At 40.2% G+C, this 18,306-nt stretch overlaps 2 protein-coding genes, 1 long non-coding RNA gene and 1 other non-coding gene across 6 annotated transcripts in view; 2 read left to right on the top strand and 2 right to left on the bottom strand.

The window, feature by feature from the left end:
• The window catches only part of LOC125985892 (partitioning defective 3 homolog), a 125,460-nt gene extending 114,559 nt beyond the window's left edge, over nucleotides 1-10,901 (bottom strand). For 2 of the 3 annotated variants that reach the window (XM_049749130.2, XM_049749131.2), the window contains exons 1-2: nucleotides 10,491-10,900; nucleotides 982-1,083 (exon numbers count right to left, since the gene is read on the bottom strand). In XM_049749130.2, the coding sequence (XP_049605087.1) occupies nucleotides 982-1,083; nucleotides 10,491-10,610 (222 nt within the window). In that variant the 5' untranslated portion in view covers nucleotides 10,611-10,900. Of the gene's footprint in view, nucleotides 1-981; nucleotides 1,084-10,490 lie in introns of all 3 variants that reach the window. The other variant, XM_049749132.2, reaches the window with a different exon arrangement.
• On the top strand, nucleotides 2,785-2,856 carry trnaw-cca (transfer RNA tryptophan (anticodon CCA)). The gene has a single exon. It is a non-coding gene; the product is annotated as a tRNA-Trp (tRNA).
• On the top strand, nucleotides 3,754-5,280 carry LOC125985905 (uncharacterized). The gene is made up of 3 exons (XR_011085723.1): nucleotides 3,754-4,039; nucleotides 4,226-4,399; nucleotides 4,966-5,280. It is a non-coding gene; the product is annotated as an uncharacterized lncRNA (long non-coding RNA).
• A 1,449-nt stretch (nucleotides 10,902-12,350) lies between the features above and the next one.
• Nucleotides 12,351-18,214, bottom strand: cul2 (cullin 2). The gene is made up of 21 exons (XM_049749140.1): nucleotides 18,057-18,214; nucleotides 16,749-16,887; nucleotides 16,545-16,647; nucleotides 16,373-16,467; nucleotides 16,175-16,280; nucleotides 15,971-16,053; nucleotides 15,792-15,888; nucleotides 15,600-15,710; nucleotides 15,311-15,473; nucleotides 15,040-15,164; nucleotides 14,854-14,961; nucleotides 14,722-14,781; nucleotides 14,510-14,638; nucleotides 14,303-14,389; nucleotides 14,065-14,217; nucleotides 13,899-13,976; nucleotides 13,762-13,828; nucleotides 13,487-13,689; nucleotides 13,314-13,415; nucleotides 13,138-13,254; nucleotides 12,351-13,066 (listed from the first exon to the last, which is right to left on the bottom strand). Exons 2-21 carry the CDS (start codon nucleotides 16,865-16,867, stop codon nucleotides 12,935-12,937), a joined length of 2,238 nt encoding a protein of 745 aa, XP_049605097.1. The 5' UTR covers nucleotides 16,868-16,887; nucleotides 18,057-18,214; the 3' UTR covers nucleotides 12,351-12,934.
• Nucleotides 18,215-18,306: the final 92 nt, after the last annotated feature.

The following is an 18,306-nucleotide window of genomic DNA, read 5'->3' as shown; positions in this document are numbered from 1 at the left end:
TATTCATGTATTTATTTATCCCATTCAAATTAAGGAAAAGTCCTTTGTGAACTTTTTGTAAAATACAAAGAAACTAGTCCAGAGCTGATTGCCGCTCAAAAGAACTTGATGGACTGGATTTACTACTACAAGAGGAACCATACGCCCACACAGTATTAATGCAAACTGTCCCACTGTTCATTTGAGCTATTGTAAACACGTGCACAATACATCATAATATTGCAGAAATGCACAAATGAGAGGATCACGACATTTAACCTGGAGAATTTGAGGAGGAGGATCTTGAATGAAATGGGCAGCCAATTAAGTTGCTGGAGAACAAGTGTGATGTCACTTCTGTCAGGGGATCTTGTTAAAATGACAGCAGCTGAGTTTTGGACCTATTGCGGTTACGGATGGATTTGTTCAGTGGATGAATCGAAACTGTTTTGTATCCTGAAATATTTTATATATTCAAGTCAGAAGTTTATAATGTACAAAATAGAGGAGCACATGAGCACCCTCTTGTGGACAAAACTGATATCACACATTTAAGCTACTGAATCTTAATAAATAACCTTCACAGTCATCTGTTCAGGTGATGAGATAGACAAAAGCGGCGATTCATCACTGATTTTGCTTTCCGGTGCCGCACACACACACACATCCACACTACTGACATCAATGGAGGAGTAGCAGGTGCAAAACAGCTGCTCGGAGCTCTCAGCTCACGATTTGTAACCATGGCACCTCGCCATTATAATGAACCTGTACACAGGCTTATTAATATTAAAGTCATGCTGAGAACCGTTCATACAATTAAGCTCCTAGAACATTAGAGTGGGTGACGAAACGAAACATCTTTGTACATAATATATTTTTTCAGCACATTCATTTATTCTACCAAAAGCTGTACTGCAGAATTAAATAGAAGCGGCAGCAATATTAATAAACACCAATATGAAAACAATTTATCTTATTGATATAAAGATTAGGACTTACCCTGTCTTTGTCATCCACCACATCACTGAGGACATCATCCAGGTCAAGGATTCCACCATCACGGTGTTCCAATCTGTGGACTTGGACCCAGTAACTTGGATCCTGGAAAAGAGAGAGAGTTGAGTCCGAAAAATCGATTTGCAATTCATGTGCACAAGATTTGGAATGTTATCAGTGCCAGACATAACGGTTGCCAAGGCAACAGATATTGGAATCAACTGATCTGATCATTATGTGGGTCATAAATGCGCTAGTCAGTTGGCACATTGTGATATGTTGACGGATTGACCTTGTACTAGTTGTTATGAAATATTTTAATCTTCTGATTTAGTGGCGTCACGATACTAGAATTTCAGTAGTCGATACCAATATCTGTGATTTACCACGATTCTCGATACTAATTCGGTACCTCTGTAAAAAAAAATAGAACTTACAGAACTTAAAATCACAAATTTATTTAAAACTGCTTAAACCATATAGTGAATTTTACACATTAAAAAAAAGAGCAGCAGCGGCATGGAGCCAATTTGGGACAAAAGTTTGATGAAAAGTGGGCCTCCGTCATCTGAGAAACTGTTTCCATACTTTGCTGCTGTTTTGGCTAGCAACAGAGTTTCAATGGGGACAATGCTATCTATGTACTTTCGTTTGTTTCAAGCATACAAAATAATTGCAAGCCATTTCTTTTTCCATCTGACTCCAACCAGCTTAAAGTCTTCCCGCACCGAACCATTGAAGGCAATTTCGACAAGAGGATAAAGAAAAAGCAATGAGCTAGAAGACTATTCCTTCCATCTTCATGTTAGGAAAGAATCCCCTCGCTCTTTGTCCTGTTGTCTCCTCCCTCTGTCTGTTTGTTTTCTTCAACCCTTTCTCTCCTCCAAACGGAGCTATCTTTGGGTCTGTGGTCAAATGCCTTCAGGCTCTGTTTTACTTAACTCCACTCTGGTTGACCAGGAAAAATGGTCCAACTCATGAAAGGAATGCTGGTGTGTTAAATTTTTTTTTAGGGGGTTATAAGGGAGGAAAATGTGGTAAGTCCCGAAACAGAAAAGGAAGAGAACATTGTTGACATTACAGTTGCACGATATAATTAAATTCACCTTATACAGGTGTCTCAATATTTCTGCTTAAAAAGTGAACCAAGGGCAAAATACTGCCATATGTCAATTTGGCACAGGCCTCATCCTGGCTTGTTCTTGAAATGGATTACTTTTGAGAGCAGCTCAGCCACAAAAACATAATCCCGAAGACACACTTGTGGAGCTGAAAGAACATGAGCAGACACAGTTTGGATTTGACATGCTTGAAGCCATGTCGGAGCTTTATAAAATAATAGAGCCAAGCGCTCATTACAGAAGCAGACAAGGAACCTCAGGAAAAGTCCATTTGTGTCAAGAGCGACACGTTTGCCGTTTATATTCCATGAAATATTGATTAAGGCCGACGTGGTTATTGTTTTGCTCATCTCGCCACCTCTTTTTTTTTTTTTTAACTGCAATCTTGAAACTGTGTAAACGGGACACCACCACACTTGACTTGAAAGGTGACACAGGTTATCTGTCACACATCCAAGCACAAAACACAATAACTAGCAGGACAAAAGTTCTTTTCACTCTATTGTCCACGTCTTTGTACCGCAGCAGATTTCCTGTCGTCGTCGAAAAACGCACAGAAGCTTGTGCCCTGTGGTGATTCAGTTGACGGGGGGACTGAGAAAGAGACCATGTGCTTTTTCTGATTGCGGCTGTTGTCATTCCCACTGAAACCACAAGTTGATCTTCCGCCGCTGCAGCTGAACAAGACCTCGTGGCGCAACGGTAGCGCGTCTGACTCCAGATCAGAAGGTTGCGTGTTCAAATCACGTCGGGGTCATTCTTTTGAAAGACGATCGTACTGGATTTCGAAACCGGTGATTGCATCTGGGAAAAAAAACATGCAGGAAGACTCTGCGATAGATAGGACAATCGTTTGAAGATAGTATCAACAAGCTCTTCTTTGTCAACTGGGTGATATCTGATTTCTACATTATGAGGAGAATAATGCTCAAAGAAACATTGCTCATCACGTTAGCAAACACGTAAAGCAGGTTGAACATTCACAAATTTAACCAGGTTCCTCTCAAGTGAATCAGCAACTCATGGTGAGAGCAGGAAACTAGAGCAACAATTTGATACCTCTATTACGTGCATGGTAATAAATCTGTCACCACAAAAAAAAAAAAAAAGCAAACCCCACTAAGGCATAACCACTAAAATCATCACAGTGTAATGATTTTTAAAGATTAACTTTGCCACCTTTCAGGGTGAGTACAGTGGAGGAATGTAAAAGATCCTATCATGATTCTTTTTTTTTAATACTAGACAAACCCTGAGACTGAGAAAAGATCAAAGTGGATGAAACTATTTTCAAGTTGACACAGGATCTAATTGTGTTGTGTGTGTATATTACAAAACAAGGTTGGAGTATTGAACTGAGCGAGCTATTCACACGACAAAAATGTGAAACCGCTATCCTGTGATTTCTGAGCTATGGGTGTTCCAACCTCCTGGTGACTCAGCAGCTCCAACCAGTAGTCCAACCTGTCAACCGCCCACTTTAAAAGTTTTGAGCTTTACAGTACAATGCAAACTGACTGTTGTTGTTTTTTAGACCACAGCTTGAATATTAACCAATTACTTTCAAAGAAAGACTAAAACAGTTTGACCTTTTGATCCTCAACACCCTTTACGATTACAGAACATAGCAACCTCGACATCTGGTGCATATAAACAAAATAAACTGTGTGGTGACTCAACAGGAGTTTGAATTGCTACTGCAGACAGAGATTATGGCAATGAGGTGGTTGCCTAATGACACATCATGAAGGCAATTTGAGAGTCAACCTACGGTCAGGCTAAGATTATTTTTTAGTGTCTTTAGTACACCAAGGTGCAACAGAAACAATCGGGGCACCATTTGCTGCAAACACACTTCAATACCCCGATGATCGGAATTAAAACATCGTGAATGAGTCAACAATGGGATTTAAGTGGCTATTAGAGAAAAGAAGCAGAAGGTGGGTTTCGTGTTACACGGAGAGGTTTTAGCCTCGGATCCCGGAGGGAGACGTTGCATTTAAGCCATCTGCTCATCCAGAGAACTCGAACTTGAATGGATTTCTCGCTGATGTGATGACTTGGCAATATGGTTTATTTTGGGGATTGAGAAAAATGACACCTCGGTAATCACAAATCTCCTGCAGGCAGACATATTGTTCGGCATCTCCATCGCTTCCATCTATTCTGCTCATGCTATTCCGACTTGTGAGGAGCTGGAGCCCATCCCGGCAGATGATGCCTTGGGCAGGTCACCACCGGCTAATTACAGGCTACATAAAGACGGACAACTGAGCGGGAGCTGAGTGCACAGATGTCAGGCGAGTGAACCCGATGACTCAAAACGATATTTTAAAAATGAATTGGTTATTTGACACCTTGGCTGATTAAAGAAATGGACGAGCTAACATACCTTAAAAGCAAAAACATATTTTAAGACCTTATGGTGAACTCATACGAGAAGTATGGTCCAGTGCAAGAATGTTTAATCTGAGAAAATCAGAACATGTAGCATCCCATGTTATTCTCGACTCTACATAAATTCCTGAGATTAATTTTGGGAAATGCAACATCTTGGAAGCATTTGATGCCTGTAAAGTCAAAAGTTGACGATGACTTTTGGCTCACACTAGCATGTTGACAATCCGGCTTCATCTTAGCATGGCTTGCATTCATTATGTTGCTTTATGATGATTAAATTCACACGGTGGACTAAAAAGAAGAAGAAAAAAATCAAATGTCCTGCTAACTACCTCACTGAATTTAAAGACAGAAATAACGTGATCATCAAAGCACAGCAAGCCTCTTGGTTCAACTTCAAAATCATCACTCTCTAATCTACCACGCGGCCGTTACCCCTCTAACTATAACATCATATTTTTAGCAGAGCAGAACCAGTGGCTTCAGATGGTTTGAATTACTTCCCCACCGGAAAAGCAGCTGGAACACTTGCAGAGCAAAAAAACAGCAATATCGAGGTTGTCATGTCTGCAGGCTCTGCTCCTCCCATTTCTGAACCTGCTCTTCTCTGTTGCCTGCTAATGGACTGACCATTCAAGCTTCAGAGCACGTCAATGCATTGAACCACTTATTTCTGAGCTCATATTTCATTTATATGCCCTCTAGTGACCAAAGTCATTCCACCCTGCTCCTCACAGATTCTCTGTGAACTGTAAATTAAAAAAATATTAGATTATGCTGGACCCAGCATTGTATTAGTCTTCTCATCAAGACCACCAATGTTGAAGGCAGGCGTGGTGTGAAAATAAAAAAATGGCACGGAGCCATGTGGTGGTGAGAAGATGTGGAAATGGTGACGGGTGTCCTTTGTGGTCTACTGGTGGGGTTGAAGAACTGCACATGCACCCACTCTGGATGATTCAAAACAGAAGTTTTAAAAGTCTCCCGAGATTATGCGTGATAAATTTAAGGCACCAAGAAAGATCGTATTTAGCGAGCAAAATTAGTGGAAGGAAAGAAGAAGTTGGTTTCTGCTGAGTCAGCCAGGAATCATCTCTGAGGGCTTTTTCCAAAAATCTGCCTTTCTGGATAGCTTAGTAAACTGACAAATAAAAGTTTCTAGGAAATAAAGTTGGTTGAGTTTGACTCACTCTTAGGACTAATATAGTTTATTGTGCTATGTAGTTAATTCACACCTCTGTGTAGTATTCACACTTGAGCTGAGATGTGACCTCTGGCAAACACACCAAGTTGGAGGGAAATTGGAAGGTTAAGGAAATTGTGGCCAAAAAAAAAGAGGTAATGAAAGCTTAATAGTGCTGCAGGCCTCACTTGTATGCAAAGGAAATGCATTTGGTTGAAAGGCAGAGTGACTGTTGACAGTGAGCAAGAAACCGGCTCGACCAGGTCAATCACACACCCACGCACACAAACACACTCTCTACAGGATGCCGCTCAGGCATTCCGTGACAAAACCGAATAATTACTGAGGAGGTCTCAGTGAGTGACAGATGTGTTGGACAGATGGGGGAGGTTTACACAGGCTTGTTATTTAAATTCAATTGCTCAAGAATGCTCAATAAGGGTCTATTAATGTGATGTGATATAATGGGACACCCGTTGCCGTTTATTTCGAATTGTCACAATTATAAGTTGTGTAAAGTAAACACACAGTAGTCTCAACATGTTGGAAATATGGCAGGTTCATGACTTCTCTCGGAAAACTGCACACCTTGTGTAGGTGGATATTTTGAAGACTTATAGATGAGCTTGTTGGAAACAAAACATGTCTGATCCTTAAAAATAGAGGTAAACGTCTTTGGCCTTTCATAAAAAGGCAAGAAGAGACTTGTCGGATGAAGCCAATAAAAACTGGATTTGACGATTAATTGCCTTGGTGATATAATAGTGAGAAGATGAAACAGTACCTTGCTTGTTATAAGACGCAGCAATAAATTCTAAATCTTTGTAAGAATTATTGTTTTGGAAGAGAGAGGCTTAAAGCTCCACCGCAAACTTATTCCACATTTATTAGCCGTACGGCGACAGAAATATCGTTCAGCATCGTGCCAAATTTTACCTATCACTCGGCACATGAGGTACTGCTGAGTTTGGAATATGTCGGTCCAAACGACAGAATTTTCCTGACAGTGCCGCCAACAAAACCATGCACATATCAAGGAAGTATTTTTTTTTGCTCCAACAGCCTTGAGCATGTATTTTCCATTTGACAGCTTAGTGTGCATGTTTGAGAGGATATTATGGTGGGCAGATGTTTGGCAGAGCTTACATGGTTACATTTGGACAAATCCAAGTCATCTTGGATAAAAAGGAGCTGAAAAGAAAATTTAACTTGTGGAAAATGGCCTTGAGTGATACAAAAGATAGATAGAAATTTATTTGTATTTTTATTTTCCATCCATCCATTTTTATTTTTATTTTTATTTTTATTTTTATTTTTATTTTCCATCTATCATCTAACAGCTTGAAAAAGTCACTTACAAGCTTCAAATGAATGATAATTAACACGGAATATTCAATGAATAATAGAATGAAATACCTCTAAGAATAACCCAGTTTAGAATATTAGAGCAACTCGGAATAGATTTTAATACGTTTACAAGTAAGATTGCCTTTAGTGCACAATTGAATATTGTAATTTAAATGACCTAAATTCTAATTACTTCAATAGCTCTGCCGCTTCAAGTCTTATGAACGCAAAGTAGTGCCTAGGATGGATTACCTGACAGCGACACCTTTTTCCTCAACCACTGTATATGTTTACCCAAAAAGAAAAAAGGTGAACATTTACAATTGCCCTTTTAAGGGTCGACGAACTCTGTTGCAACTGCAATCACGCTTGCAGAAAATCAGCTGCCGGCAAAACGTTGGATGACACCCAAGAGGGCCTGGCCTGTCATTTCGTGTCAAAACAAACCACATAGCTGGCTTTTGCTAGGACTTGCTTATTTCGCTTACATCCAGCTTTAAGAGGGAAAACGTTACCTCACAGAAATGTGAGATGAGAAAAACAACTGAAAAATAAAATGAGGATAACTACAATAGCCCAGAAGTTACCCCTCGAGAAAAAAAATGAATAATCAACAAGACTGAGAAATCTCAATTTCTATATATAAAATGATTAATGTTACATTGTCTGTCTACATCAGTTGCTGCACCATTTGTAGACAGCCTTTTAACATTTTAGCACAGCAACTTAAATGCTATTTAGCACTAGCATTCAACATCAGGTTTAACACAACACTACCATGTTTTAATAAAATAATACATCACTAAATAAAATGTTTCAATTGTAATAATACGGATAAAAATGTGTTTATTGTTTTGCAAAATAGTCTAATAAGACTTACACGCTTACACAAGTGCACGTCTGTTCTATTGTAATGTTTCTAACCGTACTGGTTAATAATTAACTGGATTCTCTGAACCATTTGGCTTGTCATAGGACTCCTGTTTTATGTCTCTTATCACCGTACACTTGCTGAAAAAAATGTCACTAAACACCCAAATATCCTGATATACTGTCTTGTATGTAGCCAGAAAAAAAAAAAAAACATCATGCAAAGACTTGGCATGGCAGCACTATTTGGCACTATTACATGTGGCTTGCTGCATTTGGCAAGAGCTGCCAGAAATCCTTGCAGCTTTGCATGCTCAACCCCGAATTGAGAGTTCCACGTCTGTTGACTCTCTCACAAGTCGTTGCACGCCTGTGCCCTCCTGCCACCTCCACTGCACGTGTGCAACTGTTATGTGTACACACGAGTGACATTTTAAGGGGAGGCCCTGAAATGCCCTTACCTTGACCCTAAAGAGAGACATTGTTTGATAAAGATAAGGGCCCAACTGTGGTGTCATTGATCTTAAGGCCAGTCGACGGCGTGGGGGATCCCGCAACGAATCAGCCGAGTAGGGAGGTGAAGTTGTATGAGGATGATGAGAGGTTACCGAGTCCACACTCTTATCTCTTCCCTGATGTAGCAGAAATGAATTTCTTATGCTTGACCAGAAGTCTGAACTTCTCCGTCCTCAATTACCATCCATCACACCATTCGGAGATGCCATTGGTTTTTCTGCATGCGTGTGAAACTGGATCCAAAAGGGCTTTAATGATCTATGGTACGGTCTACATTTACAGTACCACAACCTCGATCAATAGAGTAGTCGGCTATTCTGCTGAGGCACAGAAAATGAATACAGAATCTATCAGGGACATACAGTAGCTGTAATTCAAAAAATGGAGGTCTGCATCAGAAATGGATGCTGTGAAATGCAGCCAGTGCAAGAACCCACATTGAATGATTTTAATACCATTACAAGGTTTAGGCAATTTTCTTTTATGTGGAATCAATTTTTACAAAAGCCTTCTGCTTAAGTCGGCACAATCACTGACACGAAAAGAAAGCCTTCGAAAGCTCCTACAGAAGAACTTTGTCCATCACTGGCTGAGATAGAAAAGCAAAAGTTTTTAGTTTACATCAGGGGTGTCAAATTATTTTTTTTCGCGGGCCGCATTGCTGTCATAGCTTCTTTCGGAGGGACATTATGAAATGTATGAGCACCTCATATTATATTCAGTAAAAGCTACAAAACTGACAAATAACTCGTTTTCAAATCAGACGAGTAAAAACTGGTCAAATATTTAAAAAAAAGTGAAGACAATTTGCAATTCTAGTAATGACACACGAATTTGATGCACAATTTGTCTTCGCGGGCCACATAAAATAATGTGGCGGACCGTATCTGGCACCCAGGCCTTGAGTTTGACACCTGTGGTCTACATCTTCTTCTGCATCTATCCACATACTTCTAATAAATCTCATAAACTGCAACTTTAGAAGGCGGATTATGATTTGTCAGTTCTGAGAACATTTGAAACTCTCAAGTGACTTTCCATACAAGCGATTATGTCTTCCAGAGGCCCAAAGGGCTTAACGGACCTGTTGCAGATGGCCATGTTCTCCGGGAGCCAACGCTTCTCCATTTACAATACCACAGCACAGATCAATGGTCCAGTCGCTTCTATTCTGCTGAGCCGCGGAAAACTATTAAGGGAAAGTGCGATGTATGTCAGAGGAAGTCCTCATTAAGAATGAATGTTGATATGCAGTATTTCATTACTATTTAATCAATGGAAATGCTAAGGTACTACTAACTTTTAATTCATTTACTAAGTGGATTTGAAAAGAAAGCCACAAGAAACTTTTTTGGGGGGGCCAATGGGTCCTTTCAGGTTTGAAACAGGGGGTCCACATTCCAACATGAAGCTTGAATATGCTCCAAAACGTGGTTAGGGTTTAAAAGAGGGCAATGAGTGTCTACTTAAGTGGGATTTGTTTTTACGCTCACTAGCCACAATATTAGGTACCCCTGCATGATTCAAAGAGATAATTATAGTAGATTATATTATAGTAGATTTTTTTAACTCCATACATTTGCAGTGCATCTTGCAAGTGAAAAATAAATAAAAATAAAAGTATTTCGAAGAATTCAGATACATTTTATAAAATTGTATTTCCGGCGTCGATTGCGTCAAACGCCAATTGATCGTTTAGCCATTCAGGTGCGCTCTTAATCAATATGCAATCAAACTCATGACTCACCTGCACGCAGAATGTTTCGTTTCCGAGTACATTAATTGCACAAACAGTTCCACCAGTGTCAATCAACATGCTTTAGTTTCGGGCTGTTTTTCTAATTGTGCAACCAAATTCTGCGCGCAATAGCGCCGTTTTTGCAAGATGCATCAAATGAGTCAAAAAGTGGCCATCGGGGGGGTCCACGTTGGCTTTTTTGCTCACGCTATGCGCTCTTAAACCTTTATTTGCCCAACAAAAGTCGCCATGTTTCGGCTCCACTTGCGGCTGGGGTCGCCCTGCCTCGGAGCGAGACGTTCCACATGCACAAAGTGACGATCTGGTGTGTTCTTACCTTTGCGATCGCCCTTTTGTACCTCATGGCCGCTTGTTCGACGAGGCTGGTGACTTTAATATTTCCATCCCCGCACGGGACAACCACCCGGGTCCGTCCAAAACACACGGTCACCTTCATTTCCTCTTGTTAATTCCAAAGAGGAAAAAGACGCTGCGTAAAAAGGACGCAAACCATCCCTGGCGGTGTTGGGGAAGCGCAAAAATCCCCGTTGCGACAATTCGAGTGAAATGCGTGCAGAACTCCAAGAAGAAATCCAGTTTCTGCTGTGACCGACTGACTTGGGTGGCGTCCTCCTCTCTTGTGTTGACTCACTTTACAGAAACTTCCCAGCCGAGCGGCTTCTCAGCGGGGAGCGCACAGCTGACATGACGCTGCGAGGGTCGTCCACATGTTGGAGCAAGCACTAGGAATGTCTCTTGTGCACAACCAATAGGGCTGGCAAAAGCACTCGCGCTCTATATTTAACCCTTTAACAACCAAAATAAGATTTTATGACATTTAGCCAGTTAAAAGCAGTGGCGTCACAAGGACTATCTTTTAGGGAGGTTGACTAAAATATTCTAAAGCGCATTTTTTTTTTCCAGGAATGTATTTGTTTTTTTATCCCGATAAATGATCATGAAGTAGCTCCAGTGTGTTATTATCCAATCAAATTTGTTCTACTAGTTTATATACAATTCTTTTATTATGGGAAGTCTAGTCCATGTTTTGTCTGCAACCTTGTTTACATTTGCAGGTTGCGCCTCTGTGTGGTTTGACCGATAATAAAATAACAATAATAATAATTATAGCAACAGCCAACTCATAGTAATGAATGGTAGGATGGGCATGTGAAAGATTTTGTAAAGTTGGATATTCTGTTTCACAAGTTACTAAGCACCAAGGTGCTTCTACACAAAATGTTTCAAAAAAATTTTCATACTCTGTATTATCAGGGAATTTACTGGTTATTATTTTAGTGTAAGATTGGATGCTTGAATTATTAAACCACGATGCAGAATAAAATTTTGCCCCAGGACTGATATGCAATGTGACCTAATTTACTATTGAAATCACGAATCCCTTCTCTGGCTTCCTTCTTCCAAGCTTTTTGTGATACACTGTGGCACAAGCAATAAAGAGAAAATGTCATCCAACAATTAAAAACGCATTTTAAAGATTGAAGCAAATCCTTCTGACTGATAAACTATGTTAGGAATGCAAATAGATGATGGTGCACTTCCATCAAGGTCAAGTTCAGACCCAAACAGAATGATTGTTTCATTCAGAGCCTTCAGATGTTTCTGGAAAATCAGGGTGATTCCTGTTACGTGAGTTTTAGAGTTACAAGGTGGGAACAATGATTTAGATCAGGGAAAGAGGCTTTGCTAATTTGGAAAAGTCTGTAGATTCATATTACTTATTTAATTAAAATGAGCAAGCAGCAAAAGCTATTTCAAGCTGCTTTTAATATAGGGCATGTCTGGAGTCGACATTTGGGATTACCCCACAGTTCTCCCACGGGAGCTGAAAGTGATTCAGGTAAGTGCCTCAACCGGTTTGTTCTATTGATTTTTATTTGACATCCCATTTCCCGTTTGCGCACTCCATTTCACCTGCAACCCAAATGAGGAAAAATAATTTGTAAGTTCCACGAGTACCATCTGTATTTTGAAAAAAAAAGAAAAAAAAGAGGCTGCCTTTCTTACCATTTTGGAATTTCACAGCGCAACTAAAAAAAAAAAAAAATACTGACACCTGCTGGAGCTAAAATATATTACACCACATTTCACAATAAAAGCTAAATTGGACAAACCCCCATATAAATCAGTGATTGCAAAAACATATTTACTGAAATAACATAAACCAGACAATAAGTTTAAATAAAAGCCTTGTGAATTTCATTTATTTGACAAGCAGTAAGACCATGTTTGTCATTCATTTTTTACATCTGAAAGTAGATACAATAGTCAGTATACCAGTTTTATTACAAGTTTTCCTAACCATAACATAAAAAAAACCACACACACACACACACACACACTCACACACACACGCACACATAAACAAGGACTGCAAACATGAGGGGGGGGCGGGGGTTAAAAGCCTGTTGTTTTTTTTTAGATAGGTAGCAATCAATGCATCATTGATGCCCCAATTTACTGTCGTTCTTTTATTTTCAGTTGCCTATAGGCATTCTCTTTGAGTCGTTTTACGTGCACATGTTGCACGTGGCACTGGTGATGTTGTAAACAGCTTCAAATCAGACGGTGGGTGGAGTGGGAAGTTGTTGTCTGGCTTTCCAAGCCTGCTTTTAGTCACCGTGTTGGGCTCCCAGCAGATGGCGACAGTCCGGCGAAAAAAAACCATGATGCGTGAGTCTGTTTTGTTATTGTTTCATGTGTTAAAAACCTGAACCAGCCGCAGTCATGCGGGGTTGTGCGACTTTCCCTCCGATATGGCTAAGCGATGTAGCTGTATTCATCCGCAGATGTTTGGCTTCGCTCAATGTACTGCTTGTCGATGAGCACTTCTATGCACTTCTTGATCATACTGATGCTGGGGTTGAACCTGGCCTTGGACTGATTGATGACCTGCACGTGCGAATGAGAATTCTTACAAAACAGACTGCGAGAGGCGAGCGGCTCGACCGACACGGCGTTACCTCTTGTATGAGAGCGTTATGTCTGAGCACCTTGCGGGCTTTCATGATTCTCACGATAGCAGCTTGTAAATACATTTTGCGGTCCTCGTCGACGGCGCTCCTCGTCTGTTCCATCTCCTGTACGAGATTAAAAAGTTACATCCCCGACGGTAAAACGGTTTGGACCAGCGTCTGACCTGTGGGGTGTCCTTCTGCATTGACGTCGTGATCTTGAACTTTGTCCTTTTACTGACGAAGGACATATTTAGCGAAAATGTGGATTCGGCGTCAATCTCCTCCTTTCAGCAGAAAGAATGACACGGAGATATCAATACTCTGCTCTGGGGTCAAATCAAAAGTACTTCTGCACCTTTTCAGAGTTGTGGTTGAGCATCTTCACATCTAAAAGAGACTTGATGGTCTTCTGTAGCTCCTTCTCGTTCATCTGCGTACCATCCTGCAGCTCCTTATGCGTCACCGTCAGGCTGTTATTGAAGGTGAGGAGTACAGCCATCTGATAGGTGGTCACCATAGCGACGTAGGGCTTGGATAGGTAGTTCATCTTCACTTCGCCTGATGGGAGGAATCCAACAAACAGGTAAATTCTTGAACCTAAAAACAGTGCTGCACAATTTTTTAAATTACCTGTGCAGAGGTAGTGTAGCCAAGTTAGTTTCCTTCCACTGAAATGCTGATTATAGAATAATTCAAACTGTAGGGAAAAGGGAAAACAGGATTATTGAAGAGCCATGTTCTTTTAAAGCACCAATAAAATAATTTACCATTTGGACGCTCTTCTCCAGCTCTTGCGGGATGGCGAATGTGGAAGATGGGACGTGCGTGAGTGGCCATGCTCCAGCCTGTAAACACACGTGTTATTATATACTTTGGTACTGTAATCAATTATAAAAAAAATGAAAAAAACTTCTTGACTGGCTCCTCACTCACCTGTAATACGTAAATCTGGAAGCTGATACCCAAATCCACTACCGTTTCCTCTGTTTTGATAAAATTGTTAAACTTGTTGTTGAGGTCAGCGCTCACGCTCATGTCTGTATACATTCTGTGAAGTTTGCTCGTGAACTCGTAGCCGCAAGCTTGCTGTGGGAGTGGACGGAACCATGAGCTTCATCGAGGAGCAAATGATCAGGGAATTCAAAGACAAGCAATTTTGAATGTGATTCACCTTGAGTTTGTTGATCATGGCTTCTTCCGAGTCCATTGACAAAGATAAACCGTGTATTAATCGCTTTGCTAGCATTCGGGCATAAAACTGAAAATAGAGGAAATGAAAACTTCACATTTTGAAGATGACCACAGACACACAGTTCTATTTTTATGATTTTGATGGCTTCAAGAAAGAAAAAAAAACAGAGTGAGAATAAGTTCTCACCTTTTGAAAGATGTCTTTGTCATCTATGTACTTAAAAACGGTAATGAAGCTACTCAGCTTGTCCTCCACCTCATTTTCCGTCATTCCCTTTGCCGACTTTTTCAGGAGATTGTCACAGTATTTGGCCAACTGCAAAAACACACAAGGAGACCAGTGAGACAAGACAAAACTTTAAAAATAAACCGTATTTGTAAGTGAGGGGGTGCACTGACCAGCTCTGGGGCTTTACAGACGGATTTGGGCTCTCTAAAGTTCACTACGGATGTCAAAGCCTGAGAAAAAAAAAAAATACAGTTGTGTTTTACAGTGAGGTAAATTATCCGAGGTAAGCTATGGTTAGCTACCTTATCGAGCGCACTCATGAAGTGCTGGTCTCCATTCAGAACTGTGTTAATGAGCTGAACAAATTTGCTGTGAACTTCAAGCACTGACTCGACAAATAGGGTCGGCATCTAGAAGAGAGGAAAAATCAAGTCTCTGTAAAGAATTACATGTCAAAAAAAAATTAAAAATAGTGTTGCATCACGAACATTTTCCAGAGAGAGATTACTGGTGCCTCGGATGCCCTCATTGTTGATATGGACCTGCAGTTCCTGGATCATGTGCAGCAAACCATTGGACACGGCTCGCAATAGCGTGTACATGTTGGCCATGTCTGGAGAAAAAAAGGAAAAAAAATCTAATTGACTAATAGTGATCTTTTTTTATCTGATTAATCAACAAAATAATCAACAGATTAATCGATTTTCCCAATAACCGTTAATTGCTGCCCTACAAAACACAGGGAGAAGAAATGCTAACCATCTCTTTTCTCCTGCCGAATAATGTTCTGGCACTCTGCGTGGAGGAACTGCAGATGATCTGCCACCATCCTCTGCTGGCATTCATTGATGACTTTGGCATAGGAGCTGGGATGCAGGTACTTCCGACACCGCATCTCTTCATCTTTTAACCGCCCCAAAACCTGGAGGAAGGAATAAATACAAATTAGTATCTGCTAATTTCCATAACTTTCTCAGTGTTCACTCTGTAAACAAGTAAAACAGAAACTAAGACGTAAAAAAAAAAAAATAATAATAATAGGGCCTACCTTCTCCATATACTGTGAGCAGTTGGATTCTTGGAGTAAATTCGAAGCTTCCTGTTTGTAATACTCTCCCGTTTTTGTCACAAACTGCCCTTCAAATATTTCCTGATAAAACTGCAACACAATGACACTGAATGAGCGTCCTCCATTTTTTACACTGCGTCTTCTCATTTAGGTCATCAAAAATCATCTCACCTTGAGTGGAAACTTCTTCTTGTACTGCTCCACATGAACAAAAGAGTTGATGACCCCGTGGATGACTTTCTGGTTGGGGTTCTCGCCACAACGGTCACTGTAGGGACAAAGGAGGAATTTTGGGTTGACCTTCTAACTACACTCCACCTGCATTTCAGATTGCGTGAGAGAAATATTACTTTTTGATTTCATTCAGCAGCATCCGGATCAGAATGGCTTGAAGAGGTTCGATCATTAGCTTCCTCCACATGTCAAGCGCCAACTACAGTGTCAAAAGATAAGAGCAAGCAACAATTCAACCTTACTTGACCCAAATCACCCAAATGTGCATTGCATTGAAAAAAATAATAATAATAAAAATATATAGTTATATCAGTCAATACCTCGCCAATCTCCATTAGTGGCTCATTCGTGTCAACTCCCCCGTAGCCAAAATTTAGGTCTGCTTGTGTTAGTTTGTTGTTCTTAATGAACTGTGTGTTGAGATACCTGGAGAAGGAAATGTTTTTTCTTTTGTAATCAAACTTAGACTTGAGGTTGACTCACGCATGTCCCAAATTAACACTCAACGGTGTTGGTACCTGTACAAGCAGTCCATGTAGTCCGCCCCTTTGCTGTATTCATCCCAGTATCTGTGGTACATCACTAAAACCTTCTCTTCTGATTCCAAGACTTTCTACAACGCAAGCAGGAAAAATATTTTACGAAAAGCCACATGTAGTAATAACACTTGGGATTCGCCGTTGTGCTTACCTTGTACAAATTCCGAACATGATTCTCGAGAAAGACCTTTGTTTCGGTGTATAATCGTTCACCTAAAGGTTCAGGGTATGCGACACACAAGGCATATATATCACTGGGGTCGCAGTTTAGGAAATATGTTGCATGATAAGGGTCGCAAAATAATATTTTTCTTGTTAATTAATACATTCATTAAAAGAAAAATGGTCAGGATACGAGAACCGGTCATTCCACGTTGCTCTTTCCACGTAGTCGAGCATCACAACAGCCTTGATTGTCGTTAGTAACTTGCTCCATGTCTCGTCGAAATCCACCACCCGTGGCTTCAAGGACATTGTGTCGCCTTTCTATTAGCCTGATAAGAATGGAAACACAATCATTAAACACATGCTAGCCATGTTGGTTTTGGATGTTTGAGCTCTGTCTGCATACTTATTATTTTTGAGTAATCAATTAATCATTGCAATTCTGAATAAAATAATTAATCACTGACAATTCTGTTAATTATATGTTTAAAAAAATGTCATGGGAAGTACAGGTACCCTACTTTTTTTTTTTTTTCAATTCAATATACGCATATAAATTATTTATTTAGCCATGCATCCGGTTTTCTACACCTTGGTCGATGCATCTTCTGCATCACTGATGACTTTGGCATAGGAGGTTGTCTAAGTCTCTTAAAATCATCTTGCACAGATTGGTTCCAACCACTATGCATTTGTAAAATATGTACAGAAATAATTATGACATGAATAAATCTGCTTGGCTAATACTGTACATCTAAACATGGTATGAATGCATTTCACGATTATTCCTTTGAAGCCTTTAAATTTTAAAGGGTTTAAAGTTTTAATCCTTTGTATGTCTAAGTACTTGACTTTTGGACTGGATGGGGTCGACATTGGGGATAACATTGGAACTGGTTAATGGAAAGATGCGAGCGTCCTCAGTGATGCGCCCTTGAGCAAGGCAGCGAACCTTCAAGCCGCGCAAAAGCATTATACTGGTCGAAACTCTTTATTTGCATGCACGCATGTAAATTGATTTATGTGTTATCCAATGCATGCAACAAAAACAGCGGAATGAAACGTGACTTGGTCCTCTTGGTTAAAAATAGTGTAATAAATGAGTATCATACAAAAACGTCAGCCACTGGATTGCTACTAGCTACCCTTTAACGGTCGTTGTTTATTGACGCTTGTACAACATGACGTGTGTCATTAATAATTAGACTTCTTATCAAAATAAAAAAAAAGGGGGCAACCAAGTGAAAGTTAGCGTCTGCCGGAAGGTCATTCCCAAAATAGGATGCCTAGCGAAAGAGCTAACTAGCATCGCTCTTAGCATGCTACTTCTCCCTCCTCATTTCCAATGGAAGGTACCAGCTAACAGCTAGCAGAAAGCTATCGCGAGCAAATGGTTATCTCCTTTGCGATAGCCCTCGTTTGGCATTGACAGCTCAGTAATTGTGTTGCTGAAACGACAACTACCACGTCCAATGATAAATATCTGAAGTGTACCTACCACTGTACAGTAAATCCTTGCAATAAAACTCAAGTTTCTACGCTGTCACAGGCTTGATGTGTCTCACTGCTCTTGCCTGCCTCTTGGGTTATACTATATTCAAACATAGGGGGACATTGTAAGGTTCCGTGAATTGGTCTCTAACAATGGTTTGGAGTAACACGTGCGGTAAAATATGTTTTTAATAAATAATAGTTTGTTATCTGGTTATGAATAAGAATTTTAACGGGCAAATTAATTTGTTTAAGAC

The sequence above is a fragment of the Syngnathus scovelli genome, chromosome 18 (genome assembly GCF_024217435.2).
Source record: "Syngnathus scovelli strain Florida chromosome 18, RoL_Ssco_1.2, whole genome shotgun sequence".
NCBI lineage: Eukaryota > Metazoa > Chordata > Actinopteri > Syngnathiformes > Syngnathidae > Syngnathus > Syngnathus scovelli.
Note: the sequence above shows the minus strand (reverse complement) of the source record. Positions and strands in the feature narration are given on the sequence as shown.